The sequence below is a fragment of the Phocoena phocoena genome, chromosome 7 (genome assembly GCF_963924675.1).
Source record: "Phocoena phocoena chromosome 7, mPhoPho1.1, whole genome shotgun sequence".
NCBI classification, from domain to species: Eukaryota; Metazoa; Chordata; class Mammalia; order Artiodactyla; family Phocoenidae; genus Phocoena; species Phocoena phocoena.
The window spans coordinates 88,327,835-88,349,615 of record NC_089225.1 but is presented as its reverse complement, the minus strand read 5'-3'; the positions used below and the strand labels follow the sequence as shown (position 1 = coordinate 88,349,615).

Genomic DNA, 21,781 nt, shown 5'->3' with positions numbered 1-21,781 from the left:
GTTTGGTTTCCTCTTAAGAAACCTCAGGGGTAATGGCCAGAGGTTTAAAACAGGATCATGCGTTGGAGGAATCTCTCACTCTCTCTTAGGAAGACTTCATGATCCCAAAACTGAAAATAAGCCTTGGGGAGTTTAAGTATTTAGTAGGAGTTTGGCCTGTGAGGCCCCAGTGTGGACATTTACCTGTTCTGTAAATGGAGACTCGCTCATGCTGAAGATCATAATTAATCATTAATCTATGAAGCGCTTTCAGACTTGATAAATGAAAAATATATAAAATGCTAACTATTTTTATACAGCATTTTTTCTAATTATGACATAATAATCCCTCAGATTCAAGTAGTTTGAAAAACAAAAGCTATTTTGAAAAACCCAGTTTGTACCAAGATTAAAATCTTATGCTTTTACCTATTATTAATAAATGAAACTTTAGACTCTACATATCGTTTCTTCTTTTCCCTTTGAACTAAGAACAGAAGTTATACTTGGGTACTCAGAAAATTATATCACATCTAGAAAAATAAGGAACCACATGGAGTCTATTTAACACTGTCAAAAAATATTCTAGGAATATAATTGTTTCTCTGAAATTAATCCCTTTTAGGAAAAAAAATAACCTAACTACTTTCCATTTTGGTAGCCAGATTTAATTAGATAAGTTTCTTAGGTGGGACAAAAAGTAATAAAATAACAATTCTGATTATCAAAAATAGTTCTCTCTTCCAACTTCTTGTATCTACTAGTCAAAATCCTACTTAATCTTTCAAAGTTACATTCAAATGTGATCTCATCCAGGAAGGCTCTTCAGATTTTTCCAGTCCCTTCTTTGGCCAACCCTGGCCCTCTGCTCCTTTCTTAAGTGTGTTGTTTACGTGTTGGTTCTTCTGTTACAACATAGTCATCTCGGCATCACCCCCACTCCCACCTCTGCATCCATCACACCACCTTGCTTACAGCCTTACTCTCAAATATTCATCAGTCTGCTCTTCATATAGGTGAACTGTGCTTTGCTTCTGATTCTTTAACTTTAGGAGCATTTGGAATCCAGCAGTGTATTATTTATAACCTCACTTGTTAAATCCAGTTGATACAGTTGGTACAGATTCTAGCACAATCTTGTACAAAAGCTTCCAATATGTTGTTTTCCCTAATGAGTGAATATAGATGTACAGAGACTTCCTTACTGCCTTTTACTTTATTATTATGGACTCGTCTTGGCGTTGGATGGGAATTAATTTAATTCCATGTCGCTTGGTCATCAGTTATTGGTTTTACTAATTCAACAGGAAAACATTTTAACAGACCAGCAGTTTTATAGACAAAATTATCTAAAAAATATTTCTTTGTTTGCAAGTTTGGAAGTTAACAATCACAGAAAAATTGATTGCTATGCTTTTTATGATAAATATTGTAAAAAGGCTTTTTCCTTTTTTAGATATTATTTGTATGGTTCACAAAAAGAGTGAATAAAAATGCTACCATAAGTTGTTTTTTTGGGGGGAAAAACACATTAAGTTGCATCCAGGGATCTATCTGGGAAACAATTTGTTAAGTTGGTAAAAATATGGTTTTAGCAACATTTTAAACCCTTTTGATATCATTTTTCCTTTTCTCTTACCGTCATTCCCCACCAAACCAGTGAGTGGTCTCCTGAGATTTCCTGACCCTATCAAATTAACCTTTAGTTATTGTATTTTAGGCTCTTTTGCTTTCTATTCCACACTTTGGATATAACTAGGACTTTATTTATTTATTTTTTTTGCGGTACAGGGGCCTCTCACTGTTGTGGCCTCTCCCGTTGCGGAGCACAGGCTCAGCAGCCATGGCTCACGGGCCCAGCCACTCCGCAGCACGTGGGATCTTCCCGGACCGGTGCACAAACCTGCGTCCCCTGCATCGGCAGGCGGACTCTCAACCACAGCGCCACCAGGGAAGCCCATAACTAGGACTTTTTCAAGCAAACAAATATTTCACAGGGAAATCTCTTTTATCTTGGAAATGGCCTTATGACATTTCTATCAGAAAGACTTTTTCTTGGTAGAAAGTTTATGTTCCCTATCTTCTCCCATCCTCAAATCTCAGATCCCAGGATATTTATAGCTTCTAATGTGATTTTTCTGACTTATACTTTTATTATTCTGTACATTAGGGTAGCTATTTATTTTTACTGCTGTTAAAAATGTTACTGAATAAAACACCCCAAAGATCTATAAATACTCTTACAGCAAGTGCTTTGTTAAAACTTTAGAATATTTCATTTTGATGGTATTTATGCTTAGCTTCTTAGATTCACCATTTAGAACAATTTCTTAAAAATATATTTCAAGCATTTATAGTTTCTGTGTTGGTAAAAGTTTATGATACTGTTTTTTCTACAATAGTTAAAAAAATGTGATTTGAGCTTTCTTTATCATCAACTGTAGTTAGATAGGTTAAACATGAGAAAGCATCTTTCCCATTTATTTCATAAAGGTCACATCCCAATACAATATATGAACATATACTTGACAATGAAAATCCTAGTTTAATGAATAAAAGATTTGTGAGACCTAGTTAAAGGCAATGAAAAATTTCCTCTTATTAACTGAATGACTGCAGCCTCTGTTTTAGTTTAATTTCTTGGCATTTTCTTCTAGATAGCTAGTTGATTATACAGTCATTTTTAAAAGATTTGATTAATTTTCTTAAAAAATGAAATGTGTTACAATAATAAGGAATATTTAAACTATAGCTTTATAGTGATGAAAGAAAGAACAAAAATAAGTGACTCAAGTTTCAAGATTCTTATGTTTTAAAATCATATAGGTCAAAATGGTGACCGTTAAAAATCTGTAAATTTAAAAGTAGATGTGTTTCTGTGCTTTTATGAAGACTTTGATACAATTAGAATGTTGATAGAATAACACTGACAGAGGCCTACAGATCAGACTTGACTTTAAACTAAACATGTGTTAAGTGGCAGCCTTGATTTGATTTTATAGAATAGTCTCAATATAATAATGAAGGTGACAATTCAGAAAAATCAAGGTTCAGGATAACATGAAATTAAGTAAGGGCAGTAAGAAGAACTCTCTTTTTCAGTATTTAAAGGGCGCAGTTTCACAGGCCACATGTCGGTATGTTTCTCTTGAAAACATATTTTACCTATAAATATTTCCATTTTATGTTTTAGAGTGTGAGGAAACAGGCTGTCCAGACATTGGAAAATCAGAGTTAGAGGCACTGTTCAGGAATACCAGAGCACTGATTTTTTGTCCCGTTCCCTCCCCTACCTGCCCTCTGGAACTAGGTTATGGCCTTGTTCGTGTTGAGTTTGGTCAAAAAAGCAGGAGAGCTGGTGGATTGTAAAATTCACCTACATGGAACCACACAGATCGTTAGTGTACCAACTGTTCTGGTTGAATAGTATAAATCTGTGTAAAGGGGGAAAGAAGAGAATTTGGTTCCTCAGCTCTAGTTGGATAATGCCTATGACAAAAGAACCACTGGAAACTTGGTGCCTGTTAGGGAACAAAGGGCCAAGGAAAATGGGCTCTGAGGTGTGCCTCTGTCCCAAATGCTCTGTGATGACTCCTGGCTCTTGTTAGAATTTGTATCCTAAGTTAAATAAATCAGACCCTGATGGTACAGGGGTGTGTGTGTATGTGTGTGTGTCTGTGTGTTTCCATGCGTGCGTGTGTGCATGCACACATGTTCTTTCTCTGCCTATCTGTATCCACAAGAAATACTGCAGAAATAAAATATATGTTCAGAGGCACTTACATGCTAAAGACTTGAGTCTTTTCGCCCTTAGTTTAAATGAGAAAATTCATTGGAGGCACATGAATTTATGAGTTGTTAGTATGCAAAAAAAATCTATCAGTGATTCCTGGAAAATGCTGGCCATTAAACTCGTAGTTTGCAGAGTAAAGGAACCTGGAGGTTCTCAGACATTCCTAGGTTAACTGACAGTGGTCAATCAAACATCTTACCCAGTAGTACCATCTTTAGTGATTTCAAGGTCAATTTTAGTTCTTTTTTTTAATAGATAAAAGAGATTTTCTTTTTATATATGAAAATCCCTCAGTTGAATTTTTAAACTATGTGATACATTTGGTCATTTGGTATTTGAGGAAACTGTGAATACTCAAAGTCTAGCCACATGGTTGGACTCTCCAAGTAGCCTCATTATTAATATGTTTTACGTACCATCAGAGGCTCAGTGCGTGGTCTGGGCAGGCAAGAAAAGGTCTCTCGCAGGAAGGTGGTAATCTCCAGGAGAAGCTGGCATGCTGCCATCTTCAAGGCAAAGGGGCAGCCACATTTAGAGGGGTTCACAGTACCTATGGAATGAAAGAGTTCTTTTACAAGCAAACAAACCAATAAAAATCGAGAGGCACAGTTTGATGGACATAGCTACACATGTGTAAAATCAAATTGCATATGAGAATGTTACCTATACATGTCCAAAATGAAACTGCAAATGAGGATGTTTCCTGTACACGTTCAATTTACCCGGTCCCTTTAGCATAATCTATGCATTACAATACACCTCTCTTTTGCTCCATTTTGCAATTCTATAATGAATGCCTCAGTATTAAAATGTCAATCAATAAGAATTAAATTATTCTCCTCAAGGTATCATAGAGTAACAAAATGCAGCTCCACTAGACTGGAAAGCCTTTTAATGAAAACAGAAACAGAAAGCAGTCCTGCCAGATTTTCATATCGTTATTCAATCAGATTTAGACAAGGTACAGAGCCGTGAACTAGATTTCGAACTACAAAAATCCTGTCAGCTCACTTTGTGAGAGACGTCTGTCTTGATGTTCTTAGAGCAGTGAAGTTGTTTCAGCTTTAGCCCAGATGTGTTTCTGTAGCATAAACTAGGATTACTTACTTGGTCACCTCTATTATACTGTTTATACAAGTTAGCCTGTCATATTAAGGAACAGCTACACTAGAATACGCAAATATTCTCCTTTGCTTTGAAGAACACCAGTCTTTGAATAAGTAAAACATTGCATCCACCATAGACCAACAAATGGATTTCGCTCTAAAGGCAGATAATGGCTAAGGGGACACCAGAGACTTTTAAATCCTCAGGTATAGGTCTCAGATACACGACATCACAAATCATGGAGAAATATATTGATTACTTATCAGTGTTCAGAAAAGAAAACCAAAGTCATGCCTCTCATAAAAGAAACAAAATAGTTATCTATTTCCAATGACTCAACTTATCACTAATCATTATATCGTTACACATTAACCTTCCTAAAAATATCTCTAAAATACTTCCTACTTGGCTTTCTTAATTGAATATAATATATAATTCATGGTTTATATTGATAGTAGGTAGAATTATGGTCTTTCTGAAGATATCTGGCTATTTCTTCTCCATGAAAACCATTATATTTTCTACAGAGGTACTATGTGGCTGGGAACATTGCCTCTTATTAAGAATGAAAACAACAAACTCCTCTAGAATTTCCAGACTGATACTTACTTATACCATAATTATTTTTAAAATGCAAAATGAGCTATGTATTGACTTGAAAGTGGAACTAAAGCAGACATTCCAATCTTATATTCCGTGGAGGCTACATGACTCTAGAAATTGCCTAGATTGCAACTGTTTTTAAAAAATAATTGAACACTAGATATTTAGTATAAACTTCCAGATCTGTCCTTGCAATCTTGAGGATATCACTTAGTTTCTTCTTGTCAGTCCTATACATGAACTTGGTTTTAGTCCAGGCTCTCTCATAATTATCATCTGAAATATTCTGTTATAATGAACGAGTATTGACTTATAAATAACCTCACCAAAAAACTAATATACCATGCATACCATATTGGCCAATGATACTTATGTGGTCTCATGGAGATCTGAGATCATTTTGGCCTATGAAGATACATCCATCTAAGGTTGCTTTGGCTCTTCTCTGTTCTGAAGGACCCCTAGGAGATCCAGGGCAGTTTGGGGATATCTCCTGGCAGGCTTAAACTAGGTTCTGTGATTTCTGGATAATCTTCAAGTCCTCTTACAAATCAGACCCAATACTATGAGTCATTCTAGGATAGCCTAGACTCTTATGAACTTGAGGGAATCTTTGGGGCCAACTTCCATCATTACGCTAAAAGACTAATGTCAGAATTTGGTATTTTGTCAACAGCTAAGTCAAGAAGATTTCTCTGATTTGATATGGGCTAAGGAAGAGCAAAATGATGAAAATTGCAAAAAAAATTACTGGTATGAAAGTGGAAAAGAAGACGATATGTTTTCTGTTATTATTATATAGTTCTGTCCAATGTTATATTCTAGCCATCCTTTTACATTTCATGCCTATAAGGATGAAGTAGGTTTGGCATCACTTAACTAAGGACAATCCATAAGACATCATCAGGGAGTCTGAACTTGAAACCACTAAGAAAGGTCAAAAGGTAGAGGCTTCAATGTCTTCATCAGATAACAATATTAATTCCAAAACTGTCCTGACATTTGATATTCCATAAAAGGCAGTGGTACACATACACACAAGCTTGTATGGTATAGAACACACATATGCACAAAATGGTGTTGAGAAGGAGGTTCAGGAATCTCTTCGTCTCTATTCGTCTATGATGGGACTCAATTATACTTTTAATAAATAAGTACAATACATCAAACATTCACAGTTCTAATAATCTGAATCTTAATATTTTAATTTCATTTTAAATATTATAATATACTCTGATTAAATATTTCAGGGATTTGAGAAGCTTTTCACGTTTAATTTTATTTGCTCTACCACTTTTTAACATTTATTTATTTATTTTAACATCTTTATTGGAGTATAATTGCTTTACAATAGTGTGTTAGTTTCTGCTTTATAACAAAGTGAATCAGCTATACATATACATATATCCCCATATCTCCTCCCTCTTGTGTCTCCCTCCCACCCTCCCTATCCCACTCCTCTAGGTGGTCACAAAGCACCGAGTTGATCTCCCTGTGCCATGAGGCTGCTTCCCACTAGCTATCTATTAAACATTTGGTAGTGTATATATGTCCATGCCACTCTCACTTCATACCAGTTAACACTTCCCCCCACCCCGTGACCTCAAGTCCATTCTCTATGTCTGCGTATTTATTCCTATCCTGCCCTTAGGTTCTTCAGAATTTTTTTTTTTTTTTAGATTCCATATACATATGTGTTAACATATGGTATTTGTTTTTCTCTTTCTGACTTACTTCACTCTGTATGATAGACTCCAGGTCCATCCACCTCACTACAAATAACTCAATTTCGTTTCTTTTTATGGCTGAGTAATATTCCATTGTATATATGTGCCACATCTTCTTTATCCATTCATCTGTTGATGGACACTTAGGTTGCTTCCATGTCCTGGTTATTGTAAATAGAGCTGCAATGAACACTGTTGCACATGACTCTTTTGGAACTATGGTTTTCTCAGGATATATGCCCCATAGTGGCATTGCTGGGTCCTATGGTAGTTCTATTTTTAGTTTTTTAAGGAACCTCCATATTGTTCTCTATACTGGTTGTATCAATTTACATTCCCACCAACAGTGCCGGAGGGTTCCCTTTTCCCCACACCCTCTCCAGCATTTATTGTCCGTAGATTTTTTGATGAGGCCATTCTGACTGGTGTAAGGTGATACCTCATTGTAGTTTTGATTTGCTTTTCTCTAATGATCAGTGATGTTGAGCATCCTTTCATATGTTTGCTGGCAATCTGTATACCTTCTTTGGAGAAATGTCTGTTTAGGTCTTCTGCCCATTTTTGGATACAGTTGTTTGTTTTTTGGATATAGAGCTGCATGAACTGTTTCTAAATTTTGGAGATTAGTCCTTTGTCAGTTGCTTCATTTGCAAATATTTTCTCCCATTATGAGGGTTGTCTTTTCATCTTCTTCATGGTTTCCTTTGCTGTGCAAAAGCTTTTAAGTTTCATGAGGTCCCATTTGTTTATTTTTGTTTTTATTTCCATTTCTCTAGGAGGTGGGTCAAAAAGGATCTTGCTGTGATTTATGTCATAGAGTGTTCTGCCTAAATTTTCCTCTAAGAGTGTGATAGTGTCTGGCCTTACATTTAGGTCTTTCATCCATTTTGAGTTTACTTTTGTGTATGGTGTTACGGAGTATTCCAATTTCATTCTTTTAAATGTAGCTGTCCAGTTTTCCCAGCACCACTTATTGAAGAGGCTGTCCTTTCTCCACAGTATGTTCTTGCCTCCCTTGTCATAAATTAGATGACAATATGTGCGTGGGTTTATCTCTGGGCATTCTATCCTGTACCATTGATCTATATTTCTGTTTTTGTGCCAGTACCATACTGTCTTGATTACTGTAGCTTTGTGGTATAGTGTGAAGTCGGGGAGCCTGATTCTTCCAACTCCGTTTTTCTTTCTCAATGTTGCTTTGGCAATTCGTGGTCTTTTGTGTTTCCAAACGAATTGTAAAATTTTTTGTTCTAATTCTGTGAAAAATGCCATTGGTAGTTGGACAGGGAGTGCCTTGAATCTGTAGATTGCTTTGGGTAGTATAATCATTTTCAAAATGTTGATTCTTCCAATCTAAGAACATGGTATATCTCTCCGTCTGTTTGTATCATCTTTAATTTCTTTCATCAGTGTCTTATCGTTCTCTGCATACAGGTCTTTTGTGTCTCCTTAGGTAGGTTTATTCTTAGATATTTTATTCTATTAGTTGCAGTGGTAAATGGGAGTGTTTCCTTCATTTCTCTTTCAGATTTTTCATCATTAGTGTACAGGAATGCAAGACATTTCTGTGCATTAATTTTGTTTGCTGCTAGTTTACCGAATTCCTTGATTAGTTCTAGCAGTTTTCTGTTGGCATCTTTAGGATTCTCTATGTATAGTATCATGTCATCTGCAAACAGTGACAGCTTTATTTCTTCTTTTCTGATTTGGATTCCTTTTATTTCTTCTTCTTCTCTGATTGCTGTGGCTAAAACTTCCAAAATGATGTTGAATAATAGTGGTGAGAGTGGACAACCTTGTCTTGTTCCTGATCTTACAGGAAATTGTTTCAGTTTTTCACCATTGAGAATGATGTTGAGAGTGGGTTTGTTATTTATGGCCTTTATTATATTGAGTTAAGTTTCCTCTATGCCTACTTTCTGGAGGGTTTTTATCATAAATGGGTGTTGAATTTTGTTGAAAGCTTTTTCTGCATCTATTGAGATGATCATCTGGTTTTTCTCCTTCAAGTTGTTAATATGGTTTATCACATTAATTGATTTGAGTATATTGAAGAATCCTTGCATTCCTGGGATAAACCTCACTTGATCATGGTGTATTATCATTTTAATGTGCTGTTGGATTCTGTTTGCTAGTATTTTGTTGAGGATTTTTGCATCTATGTTCATTAGAGATATTGGTCTGTTGTTTTATTTCTTTGTGACATCTTTGTCTGGTTTTGGTATCAGGGTGATGGTGGCCTCATTGAATGAGTTTGGGAGTGTTTCTCCCTTTGCTATATTTTGGAAGAGTTTGAGAAGAATAGGTGTTAGCTATTCTCTAAATGTTTGACAGAATTCGCCTGACAAGCCATCTGATCCTGGGCTTTTGTTTCTTGGAAGATTTTTAATCATAGTCTCAATTTCAGTGCTTGTGATTGGTCTGTTTATATTTTCTATTTCTTCCTGCTTCAGTCGTGGAAGGTTGTGCTTTTCTAAGAATTTTTCCATTTCTTCCAGGTTGTCCATTCTATTGGCATATAGTTGCTTGTAGTAATCTCTCATGATCCTTTGTATTTCTGCAGTGTCAGTTGTTACTTCTCCTTTTTCAATTCTAATTCTGCTGATTTGAGTCTTCTCCCTTTTTTCTTGATGAATCTGGCTAATGGTTTATCAATTTTGTTATCTTCTCAAAGAACCAGCTTTTAGTTTTATTGAACTTTGCTATCATTTCCTTCATTTCTTTTTCATTTATTTCTGATCTGATCTTTATGATTTCTTTCCTTCTGCTAACTTTGGGGGTTTTTTTGCTCTTCTTTCTCTAATTGCTTTAGGTGTAAGGTTAGGTTGTTTATTTGAGATGTTTTCTGTTTCTTGAAGTAGGACTGTATTACTATAAACCTCCCTCTTAGAACTGCTTTTGCTGCATCCCATAGGCTTTGGATCATCGTGTTTTCATTGTCATTTGCTTCTACATATTTTTTGATTTCTTCAGTGATCTCTTCATTATTAAGTAGTGTATTGTTTAGCCTCCATGTGTTTGTATTTTTTACAGATTTTTTTTCCTGTAATTGACATCTAGTCTCACAGTGTTGTGGTCGGAAAAGATATGTGATACGATTTCAGTTTTCTTACATTTACCAAGGCTTGCTTTGTGATCCAAGATATGATCTATCCTGGAGAATGTTCCATAAGTACTTGAGCAGAAAGTGTATTCTGGTGTTTTTGGATGGAATGTCCTATAAATATCAATTAAGTCCGTCTTGTTTAATGTATCATTTAAAGCTTGTTTTTCCTTACTTATTTTCATTTTGAATGATCTGTCCATTGGTGAAAATGGGGTGTTAAAGTCCCCTAATATGATTATGTTACTGTCAGTTTCCCCTTTTGATGGCTGTTAGCATTTGCCTTATGTATTGAGGTGCTCATATTTTGGGTGCATAAGTATTTACAATTGTTATATCTTCTTGGATTGATCCTTTGATCATTATGTCGTGTCCTCCTTCGTCTTTTGTAATAGTCTTTATTTTAAAGTCTATTTTGTCTCATATGAGAATTGCTCCTCCAGCTTTCTTTTGATTTCCAGTTGCATGGAATACCTTTTTCCATCCCCTCACTTTCAGTCTGTATGTGTCCCTAGGTCTGAAGTGGGTCTCTTGTAGACAGCACATATACAGGTCTTGTTTTTGTATCCATTCAGCCAGTCTACATCTTTTGGTTGGAGAATTTAATCCATTTACATTTAAAGTAGTTATCAATATGTATGTTCCTATTAGCATTTTCTTAATTATTTTGAGTTTCTTATTGTAGGTCTTTTCCTTCTCTTGTTTCCAGCCTACAAAAGTTCCTTTAGCATTTGTTGTAAAGTTGGCTTGGTGGTGCTACATTCTCTTAGCTTTTCTTGTCTATAAAGGTTTTAATTTCTCTGTCAAAACTGAATGAGATCCTTGCTGGGTAGAGTATCTTGGCTGTAGGTTTTTTCCTTTCATCACATTAAATATGTCCTGCCACTCCCTTCTGGCTTGCAGAGTTTCTGCTGAAGGATCAGCTGTTAACCTTATGGGGATTCTCTTGTATGTATTTTGTTGTTTTTCCCTTGCTGCTTTTAATGTTTTCTTTGTATTTAATTTTTGATAGTTTGATTAATGTGTGTCTTGGCATGTTTCTCCTTGGATTTATCCTGTATGGGACTCTGCACTTCCTGAACTTGAGTGACTATTTCCTTTCCCATATTGTGGAAGTTTTCAACTATAATTTCTTCAAATATTTTCTCAATCCCTTTCTGTTTCTCTTCTTCTGCGACCTCTATAATTTGAATATTGTTGCATTTAATGTTGTCCCAGAGGTCTCTGAGACTCTCCTCAATTCTTTTTGTTCTTTTTTCTTTATTCTGCTCTGCAGTAGTTATTTCCACTATTTTATCTTCCAGTTCACTTATCCATTCTTCTGCTTCAGTTATTCTACTATTGATTCCTTCTAGAGAATTTTTTAGTTCATTTATTGTGTTGTTCATCATTGTTTGTTTGCTCTTTAGTTCTTCTAGTTCCTCGTTAAACATTTCTTGTATTTTCTCCATTCTATTTCCAAGATTCTGGATCATCTTTACTATCATTACTCTGAATTCTTTTTCAGGTAGACTGTCTATTTCCTCTTCTTTTTTTTGGTCTGGTGGGTTTTTACCTTGCTCCTTCATCTGCTGTCTGTTTCTCTGTCTTCGCATTTTGCCTAACTTACTGTGTTTGGGGTCTCCTTTTCACAGGCTGCAGGTTCATATTTCCCGTTATTTTTGGTGTCTGCCCCCATTGGCTAAGGTTGCTTCATTGTGTTGTGTAGGCTTCCTGGTGGAGGGGCTAGGGCCTCTTTTCTGGTGGATGAGGCTGCATCTTGTCTTTCTGGTGGGCAGGTCTGTGTCCAGTGGTTTGTTTTGGGGTGTCTGAGACCTTATTATGATTTAAGGCAGCCTCTCTGCTAATGGGTGGGGTTGTGTTCCTGTCTTGCTAGTTGTTTGGCATATGGGGTCCAGCACCATAGCTTGCTGGTCGTTGAGTGGAGTTGGGTCTTCACATTTAGATGGAGATCTCTGGGAGAACTTTTGCTGTTTGATATTATGTGGAGCCGGGAGGTCTCTTGTGGACCAATGTCCTGAACTTTATTCAGGTATTTCAGAGTTGCAGGGTACATCAAGTTGATTGTGGAGATTTAATCCACTGCTCCTGAGGCTGCACAGAGAAATTTCCCTTTCTCTTCTTTGTTCACACAGCTCCTGGGGTTCAGCTTTGGATTTGACCCTGCCTCTGCATGTAGCTCGTCTGAGGGCAACTGTTCTTCGCTCAGACAGGACGGGGTTAATGTACCAGCTGATTATGGGGCTCTGGCTCACTCAGGCAAGGGGGAAGGAGGGGTATGGATTGCAGGGTGAGCCTGCAGCGGCAGAGGCTGATATGACGTTGCAACAGCCTGAGGCACACCGTATGTTGTCCCAGGGAAGTTGTCCCTGTATCACAGGACCCTGGCAGGGGTGGGCTGCACAGGCTCCCAGGAGGGGAGATGTGGATAGTGACCTATGCTTGCACACAGGTTTCTTGGTGGCTGCAGCAGCAGCCTTAGTGTTTCATGCCTGTCTCTGGGGTCCGCGCTGATAGCCATGGCTCACACCCATCTCTGGAGCTCATTTAGGCGGTGCTCTGAATCCCCTCTCCTCGCGCACCCCAAAACAATGGTTTCTTATTTCTTAGGCAGTTCCAGACTTTTTCCCGGACTCCCTCCTGGCTAGCCGTGATGCACTAGCCCCCTTCAGGCTGTGTTCACACAGCCAACCCCAGTCCTCTCCCTCGGATCTGGCCTCCAAAACCCAAGCCTCAGCTCCCAGCTCCCACCCGTACCAGCGGGTGAGCAGACAAGCCTCTCAGGCTGGTGAGTGCTGGTCGGCACTGATCCTTTGTGGAGGAATCTCTCTGCTTTGCCCTCTGCACCCCTGTTGCTGTGCTCTCCTCTGTGGGTCTGAAGCTTCCTCCCTGCCCACCTCTACCTCCACCAGTGAAGGGGCTTCCTATTGTGTGGAAACTTTTCCTCCTTCACAGCTCCCTCCCAGAGGGGCAGGCCCCACCCCTATTCTTTTGTCTCCCTTTTTTCTTTTTTCTTCTGCCCTACCCAGGTACGTGGGGAGTTTCTTGCCTTTTGGGAGGTCTGAGGTCTTCTGCCAGCGTTCAGTAGGTGTTCTATAGGAGTTGCTCCACATGTAGGTGTATTTCTGATGTATTTATGGGGAGGAAGGTGATCTCCACGTCTTACTCCTCCACCACCTTGAAGGTCTCCCTCAGGACTAACCCTTTTTTAAAACTCCAAGAGCAGTAATAAAATACAAACCCTGACCAGCCCTCTTCTGGGGCAGCACAACTACGTTTTCTCAAGTAGGCCTAAAACTGATCTTCACATTTACAATATTAAGAGTCAGAGACTTCAAAGCAGTGAGTTTTCCATATTGCCAACTCTTCGCCCCTGTCTACAGTCTTCTCCTTCTGGTTCCTGCTCTCTCTTTGTGTGGCTTTATGCACATGCTCACATCCATGCAGAGGGAATAGGGGAGAAGGTGCAGTTGGAGACATGGGAAGGTGGTAAGAATGTGAAAGAGGAAAGAGAAATATTACGTGCTCCTAAAGCAGAGGTTCTTACAAGCAGGGGTTCTTGTAGTAAAGGGAGTCTCCTTACTGTCATCTAAAAAGTCTTCCTCATCATCCTCCTTTCTCAGTCTCCTCTTGGTCTCCTCATCATAAATGAGACCCAGCAGGTTGGCTGGGCTCTCACTTTCCCCATGGCACAGCTCATTCAACCGGACGCCAATTGCCTACCATGAAGAGAAGAAGAATGAAACAGCATGAGATACGTCAGACTGTAAAATAGGCTCTCACATTACAGAGGTCACCAGAAGCCAATTAATGGGAATGATTTTCAGCATAAGCCTCCTCTGTCTGCCACAGTGTTGTTACCACCATGTTTCATTTCCCGATGTGGGAACCCAGAGAGGGAAGGCACTGATGCTATCTCTAAGGTCACTGTGTCTAAAGACTTTTAGGAAATGGAATGGCATTTTTTATTCTTATACAAAACATTTTCTGAAAATATTCCTATTTCCTCAAAGGTCATCTATTTTATAGGTTTCACACAAGGGAGTATGTGGTTGATTTTGTTGTTGTTTGTCAGGTTTTTTTGTTTGTTTTGTTTTGCAGTTGTTTCTAATGAAGAATTTTGCTGCAGTAAAAAATAAGAAGTCACAGTTCTTCAGACTGTTTTTGATTATGCTATTTTATGAGAAAGGCACTATCATGCTAATGAGCTTGGAGATTGGCATGAATTCTGGAACTGCGATTTTATTTGTATCTGTCATCATATATGCAATCAATGACTTTCTAATAGACTTTGCTCCCCCCCTCCATGATACACTATGAATGAGAAAGAAATATTCTTTTGATAGTGTACCCAACATCAACATTAGAAATATGATTTTTAGTAAGTCAGCACATGGGCAATACTGGCTCTTACAAGGTATTCATAAAACCAGTACTTACTATCTGTTCTTCTGAATCATCATGTAGTATTGTCTGATTTACCAAAAGGAATTTTCCAAATGAAAAGACAAAATATGCTACCTCTATCTAATTCCTTTTACATTCCAATGACAAATTGTATGCAACAAAAGAGGAGATGCATGCTTAAGAAAGAGAGTCAAAAAGCTAAAATGAACACTGAACATAGAATTTGACAGTTTGGTTACTCTGTGCATTAATACGAACAAAATTCCAGCTACTTTCCTTTTTTCTTCCTATATCATCCTTTTCAAATATTTAGAAAAGTTACTACATTCTGGGCATGCAAGAGATTAGATTCACTACTGGAAACTGACAAAGATATGTCCAGAACACTTTAAATAAAAACACAAATTGTTTGAACGTCTTGGCTATCTGAAAACAAAGGTGTCTGCTTAAACTCTGGAATTAAGTGGGGAGTAACAAAAACCACAAAAAGGAGAAAGAAAGCAGTGTAGAAAAATATCACAGCATCTTAAAATTTTAGCTGCTAACTTGAGAAGTTTTAAGCAAACGAAACATAAAAGCAAAAACCACCACCTCAACAAAAAGCCTTGTCCTGATGCTACTCTTTTGGAAATCCTCTCTAAGGAAGGAGATGTGGAATTATGAGTCTGGAGTGGAGCCAGCAGATTTAATAGTGAGATTCACAGGGGAAAAAAAAAAATCTACATCGATCCTCCCAGGATGCTGAAACCAAGCAATTTAAGTTAAACCCACAGTTCATAAAGCTTAAAAGGTTGCTCAAAAAATGAACTTGTCTGGGATAACACTGAATACCTAAATAATAATTTAGAGCTCTCTGTCTCTTCTAAGACCAGAAAAGTGCCTTGGGAATATGTTTATTCCTTTTTCATTCATCAAATATTTATTAGGTGAGGTAATTTGTTACGTATTAAGTAAAAATAAAGTTGAATAAATTGTTATAGTACATCAGTATCTTTGTTTAATGTGCCCTAGTAGATTATAAACCTTCATAAAGAAGGATCATTGTTTGGCACTTAGGAAAGTTAGGTTGAAAGACTTGCTCTAGGTTGCTCAGCAACCTTGAACTCGGAGTCAAATAGGGTATCTGACTCTGTGTCTTGCTCTTTACTTCAAGGAGCTTACAGTCTATTGGGGTGGTAATAACATACTAAAATAACAGTAGTGTAAAAGACTGAAAGCACTTTATTTATTAGAATATGGAGAAATCAGATTCATCTCAGAGGATCATACAAAGTTTCATTCCTGTAGATTCTGAAGAATTGCTGTGTAGGCTAATGGGGAAGGGGGAAAGTGGATATTCCAGATGGAGAGTTTCAAAAGATCCATATTCAGGGAAATGCACTGACATGTTCAGACTGACAAATAAGCCAATTGGTTGAAGCACAATTTTGTGAGAGGAAATAATGTGCCTGAGGGCTTGGAAAGGTAGATTGTGACTAGATCCTACAGTTCATGCAGCTGGACTTCATTTTGCATTCTGAAGAAGGATGAAAGGTACTTTCTGAGTGGGGGAGAACCTTATCACTCATTCGAGGAACACTGTGATAGCTGCCTAACCATGCGCAGAAAACTCATATACCCTGCTTGCAAGAATTAATATAATAACATTATTATTGAACACCTCTCAGATGCAAAGCATTGAGATAAATGTTTTTTAGATACATTAGCTCATTTGCCTTTATCATCCATAATCTTGGTGTGATTTGAACAAAGGTTGTGGAGAGAGCAGCAATGCCAGGCTAAGCAATCTGGGTTTTATCCCAAGGGAAAAGGAGGGCCACTGAAGCACTATAATGTGATCTGCATTTTAGCCTAATCACTCTGACAGCAGTTTGAAGAATGAATTGGAGGGAGCAAGTCTGGAGGCTGGAAGATAAGTACGAATGTTCTGCTTTTAGATGAGCTACGCCAAAGGGAGATGATTTTACTGGCAGTGTGTAGGATGGGTCAGATGAGGGGAGATTGTGGGAGGAGACTAAATAGGAAAATGCTTTCGTCATATAGATGAGAAGTAATGAAGTTCTGACCTAAAAGGGCATCAGTGACATGGAAGAGGTGGAATCAATAAGAAAAGAAGGTTTGGAATATGTTCAAGGCTGTCATCTTAGATGATGGTGGTACTATCAATAAGAATAGAAAATTCAAGATGGGGGTGTGTTTAAATGGAGAGAAGGGTTTTGTTTTGGTCAGACTGAGTTTCAGGACATTGAGTGAATGCCTCCAAAGTACAGTTGGTGATGCCGGTCGGGGATCCAAAGAGTGCTATGGATAGAGACGTGTGTGTCCCTGGCATACAGCTAAGAGTTGAAAATACAGGAATAAATGTAATCCTGGTGCAGAATATACAGGAAGAAATTATAAGAGATGCTGAGAATGTTTACATTTATAGAAAGGAAAGAGGCAGAGGACCAGGAAAAGAGACAGAAGAGATAATAATGTCTAACTTTGTCGATTTACTGGGAAGATTAAATGAATTACACTTATTTTCCCCTGAAATGTTCTGTTCAGTGCCTGGTACATAACGGATACTCAATAAACTGTCTCCCAAACAAATGAAGAAACATAAACACAAAACTTCTTCACTTCACTCAGCCTAATTTTTATAGAAGAAAATCAAAAGCTCACGTCTCCCCATTGGTAGAAGAGCTTGGCAGCGTTCCACTGCAGCTTCTGGTTCCGCTTGTTGCCCACAATGGGAGACCGTCCCCTGGAAAGGCCTTTCTTGGTGATATTCACATGATGCCCTTTCATCCACTCTGGCCAGTTGCCACGGTTGCAGCGGTAAACAAAACGGGCACATTCCAGGAACAGCGCTGCTCTGGCTACTACAGGCGCTTCCTGAGTAGGGTTGTTAAGGAAAGAGTAATGTAGGATTAACAAACAATGAAGTTGAACTTAAATTGAATGACTATATACTCTTAGTTTATTTTCGTCTCCGTGTTTTATCTTAGTTTAGCCATATTTCCCAGGGTAGTGTTAGCATGGTTACAATAGTAGTGGGAAATCTGGGAAATGAATCCATGAAGGCAAATTTGGGTATTGAAAAATTAGACATTTTAAGTAGGTTTCTGAGTTTAGTTTTCTCCTTTTGGAGAATATCCAGTAATTTCATGACTCTTTGCATATTTCAGAGACAGCTGGGATTTAAGTGTGAAATAATTTTTAATCAGAAGGTTTTAAATATGATGCTTTTTTTAACCTAAAATTAACATGATGCAAACACATATTCAATTTCTAGAACTAGTCGTATGTTAACCAAGGGTGTCAGTAGGGATTTTGTTATGTAGGACCATCCACAAGCTCCAAGCAAGTGCAACTGCTCCCTCGCTTTGCCTAGTAAGAAAAGGAAGAGCTTACTACATTAGGCTGAGTTGTGAGAGAAAACAGAGAATAAAATGGGGCCTGAAATGGAAAACGACAAACAAACAAATAAATAAATAAATTTGATTGAGTTAGTCTCTTTCCCCAATTTTTCATAAACAACAGACCAAATTCTGCTCAAATAGGCATGGTTTCAATTGAAAATGTTTGACAAAGAGGAAACTGCTTAATTGATAAATGAAAAATAGAGCATTTGTTCAGGAAAATAAAAATATGGCTCCATCTTGTCAAGACGTGCTTGAAAAAATAAAAGAAACAGCTTTTAGTTGATACCCAGAAACTGGTAAGAGTGAGATATCTACTGAATTCTTTATAAGCCAAAAAAAAAAAAATGATAATAATAAGGGAAGGAGTGTGAAGTTTCCCATAGGTCAACAGGTCACAAAAAGTACATACATCAAAAATTCATTCGTGCCAGTTAAAAAAATATACATCACAATATTAGCTATCACCTCAGTTACCTAATAACCATAGGTTGCTTAGTAAGCACATGTTTTCAAATTGAAACCGTTTTCATCGTTCAAGCAATAGCATTCTTAACAATCCATCGATCCATAATGTTAAAATAGGGGCTAATATACAGAGAATATCAATATGTGCCAATAAGTTTTTATAAACTGTAATTATCATAACAACCCTGTGAAACAATATCTTCATTTTAATATTTTTTTAAAATGAGGTATAATTTTTCCACTATTATATAGCTGGGAAGAAATCGACACAGGATTCAATCTCAGGTCTCTCTCATGCCCAGATCTGTACTAGTTCCTCTTTGTATCTACATTGTCTTAATTTATACTCATATAAGCCTTGGGAAAAGATGATTTCTAGAATGCATGTAGAAAGTCACTGTTTACAAATGGGACAATTGGGACTTCCCTGGCGGTCCAGTGGTTAAGACTCCACGCTCCCAATGTAGTGGGTGCAGGTTCAATCCCTGGTTGCAAACTAAGATCCCACAGGCCATGTGGAACAGCCAAAAAATTAAAAAAAACAAGAGACAATGTCATATAATGTTATTTACTAAAACACAAATGTATAATCACATCATTTTCCCATTTAAAATATATTATAGGTTCAATCTACCTCAGTCATCAATGAATAAAGATAACTGACATTCGTCATTTGGTTCACCTCTCTCTCTATCCCCATCTCAAGTGCTCTGTGGTCCAATTATGTCAAACTGGTCAGTCTCCCAGATATGACATCTCATACGTTTCCATGTGTTGTTTCCATGACTTGCAGAGCCTTTAAGCCCCTTTTCCATGTGGAAAATTCCCACTTTAAGCTTCAGTTTAGTTACCTCCTCCAAGAAGCCTTCCTTAATCCCTTCGTTCTTCAGGCAGAGTTGGCTCCTTCATACTGTGGAGTACCACACTATCTCAAATACCCTGGATGATTCAAGTAAGTTAGCCCATTAAGCAATTTCTCATTGTCTAAAACTTAAATGAAACCATCAAGAATTCTAATAAGAAATTTATTTATGTTGGGACTTAATTTTACAAAGCATTTGTTGTATTGCCATGACAAAGTTAATCTATGTGAAAAAGCAAAATACAAGATAAACACAATGGTGAGACTCTATCATTAATAAAAGATGGACACTGATGATGAGAAACTATCATCAACTGCATCGGTGCCAAGACTTGGCAGCAGGTCACAGGGATAGAAAGACTTTAGATTGTAAAGGGTCAGATGACTTTCTGTATCAAACCTATCATTACTGTGGTGCCATAATATACCGACTAAATATCTATACTCTCTTCTTGTATTAAATATTCATTTTACTAAACATCTCAGATATGCTAATCTGCATCTGGAAAAGGCTGGAACATCTATCTCTAAAAACGAATGCCAGTCTGGAGGGCAAGACGAGTGATGCAAATTTATTTTTAGCCTGTCACATTTTGACACATTTCCAATAAAAAACAATGGGATTCATTGCTTTATGATGGGAAGACAGAAACAACCTTGTTGGAATAGCATTATGTTATGAACCCTGGCTCCTTCATGATGAACAAGGGTAAAACTTAACCTAACTCAAATGTATGGGGCAGAGGTGGGTTTTTTTTTCTTTTAATTGCTCTTAACTATTAGATAGCACTGAGAGGAGTAACGGAAAATGAATAAAAAACTCAAATTGTGCTATGTAAGGTTTCCTATGTCGATTGGCTTGCCTTCTTTAGAAAATATGTTTTTATTTGGTTAGGAAGCTCAATGTGTTTTGAATGAAAAAAGATTTTAATTCTCTGCTCTGAAAAGCTTCTTATGATAAAACCCAGACACCATCAGTTATCGGCCCTAAGAAATCCTAATCTAAGTTGGGAAATAGAATTGAGATCATTATCAAAATAATTCCCATTAATTAACCATACAGCACATTAAAGGGAGGGTTGGTTATTATCTGATAAATTTGATCCATGTAAATTGGATCAAACCCAGTAACTTTTGGAAATGTCACTGTTCGAATTAAGGGATGATGACATAGCGTGACTTAAATACTGCCTTCTTATTATAAGCCTCATAAACCTGGTAGGTGAAAGCACACTTGGGATGGCACTGAGTACTACCAATTTCTGGGATATTGTAGTATGTATGTTACTGTACAGAAAACAGAGGATACTGCTGCAGTACAAAGCTAAGTACTCAACTATGAATCCTAGTAGAAGGTACTTAGCAACAAGTATCAACTTCACAGTGTGTGTGGAAGAGTATTCAAGGCAGTCTAGTGTGGGTGTGGCTATGGGGAATTATTTTCCTTATAAGTTCCTTTCAAAGTGTAAGTTACAAAGTACTGATTTTAGGAGCAGGGTTATAGAATACCTTAGACAAAGGATTCTTCCTGGACTTAAAGGAAATTCAATTTTCCCTCTTTTGATGGAGCTTACCTCTTACGGCTCAGTGCAATCTGAAGAAGCAGTGAAAAATGGAGGCATAACAGAATGGATAGGGATGAATTCACATCACAGAGAAAGACAGCACAAATGGAGAAAAATGAATCAGAAGAATGCTGCATGGATGAAAAGAACCACAGAGTATCAGAGGCATAGTTAAAAGTGAACATTTAAACAAAATTTGATACCATTGGTATACCAATTTTGCTGGTGGTCCTAAATGAAAAGTAGACATATTTAAATTCTTTTTTATTAATATGTCTGACAGATCACCTTTTCATGTTCCATAACACCACAGAGTGGCTTCAATTCCATTATGTCATAACTTCATAGTTCCCAGACAAGCAAGAATCAATTTTAACTAGGAAGATAAAATGTTAGGTTGAACCTTATGGAATTTCTAAGTTTGAAGGTCAAAAATAGTAGAATATCATCAACTTCATATGGTTCAGTTTTATATAAGGTGTTCTCTGCAATGGCTACAGAGCTGTCTAGTTAAAATTAGAAAATGTCATGCATTATGCAGCATGGATTTCTCTAACATTCTACAGCTAGAAAACTTCAAGCATCAAGCTAATTTTCCTTGACTTCCTTTGGCATTTTCCTGCGTTTTATAAGATCGTTATGTATATTGAATGTTTCCTTTATGAAAGTAAAGAAGAGAACTAGAATACTAATTCAAACAGCTGTGCTTTATTTTGCCTGGGGACCTAGAAAATATTGTTACCAAGATATGATGGTTAATTGA

General features: G+C 37.3%; 1 protein-coding gene across 3 annotated transcripts in view; it reads right to left on the bottom strand.

The window, feature by feature from the left end:
* Nucleotides 1-21,781, bottom strand: part of UNC80 (unc-80 homolog, NALCN channel complex subunit) — a 238,039-nt gene that overhangs the window by 115,731 nt on the left and 100,527 nt on the right. For all 3 annotated transcript variants that reach the window (XM_065880023.1, XM_065880022.1, XM_065880024.1), the window contains exons 23-25: nucleotides 17,384-17,596; nucleotides 13,896-14,031; nucleotides 4,189-4,322 (exon numbers count right to left, since the gene is read on the bottom strand). In XM_065880023.1, coding sequence (XP_065736095.1) covers nucleotides 4,189-4,322; nucleotides 13,896-14,031; nucleotides 17,384-17,596 — 483 coding nt within the window. The remainder of the gene's footprint in view (nucleotides 1-4,188; nucleotides 4,323-13,895; nucleotides 14,032-17,383; nucleotides 17,597-21,781) is intronic.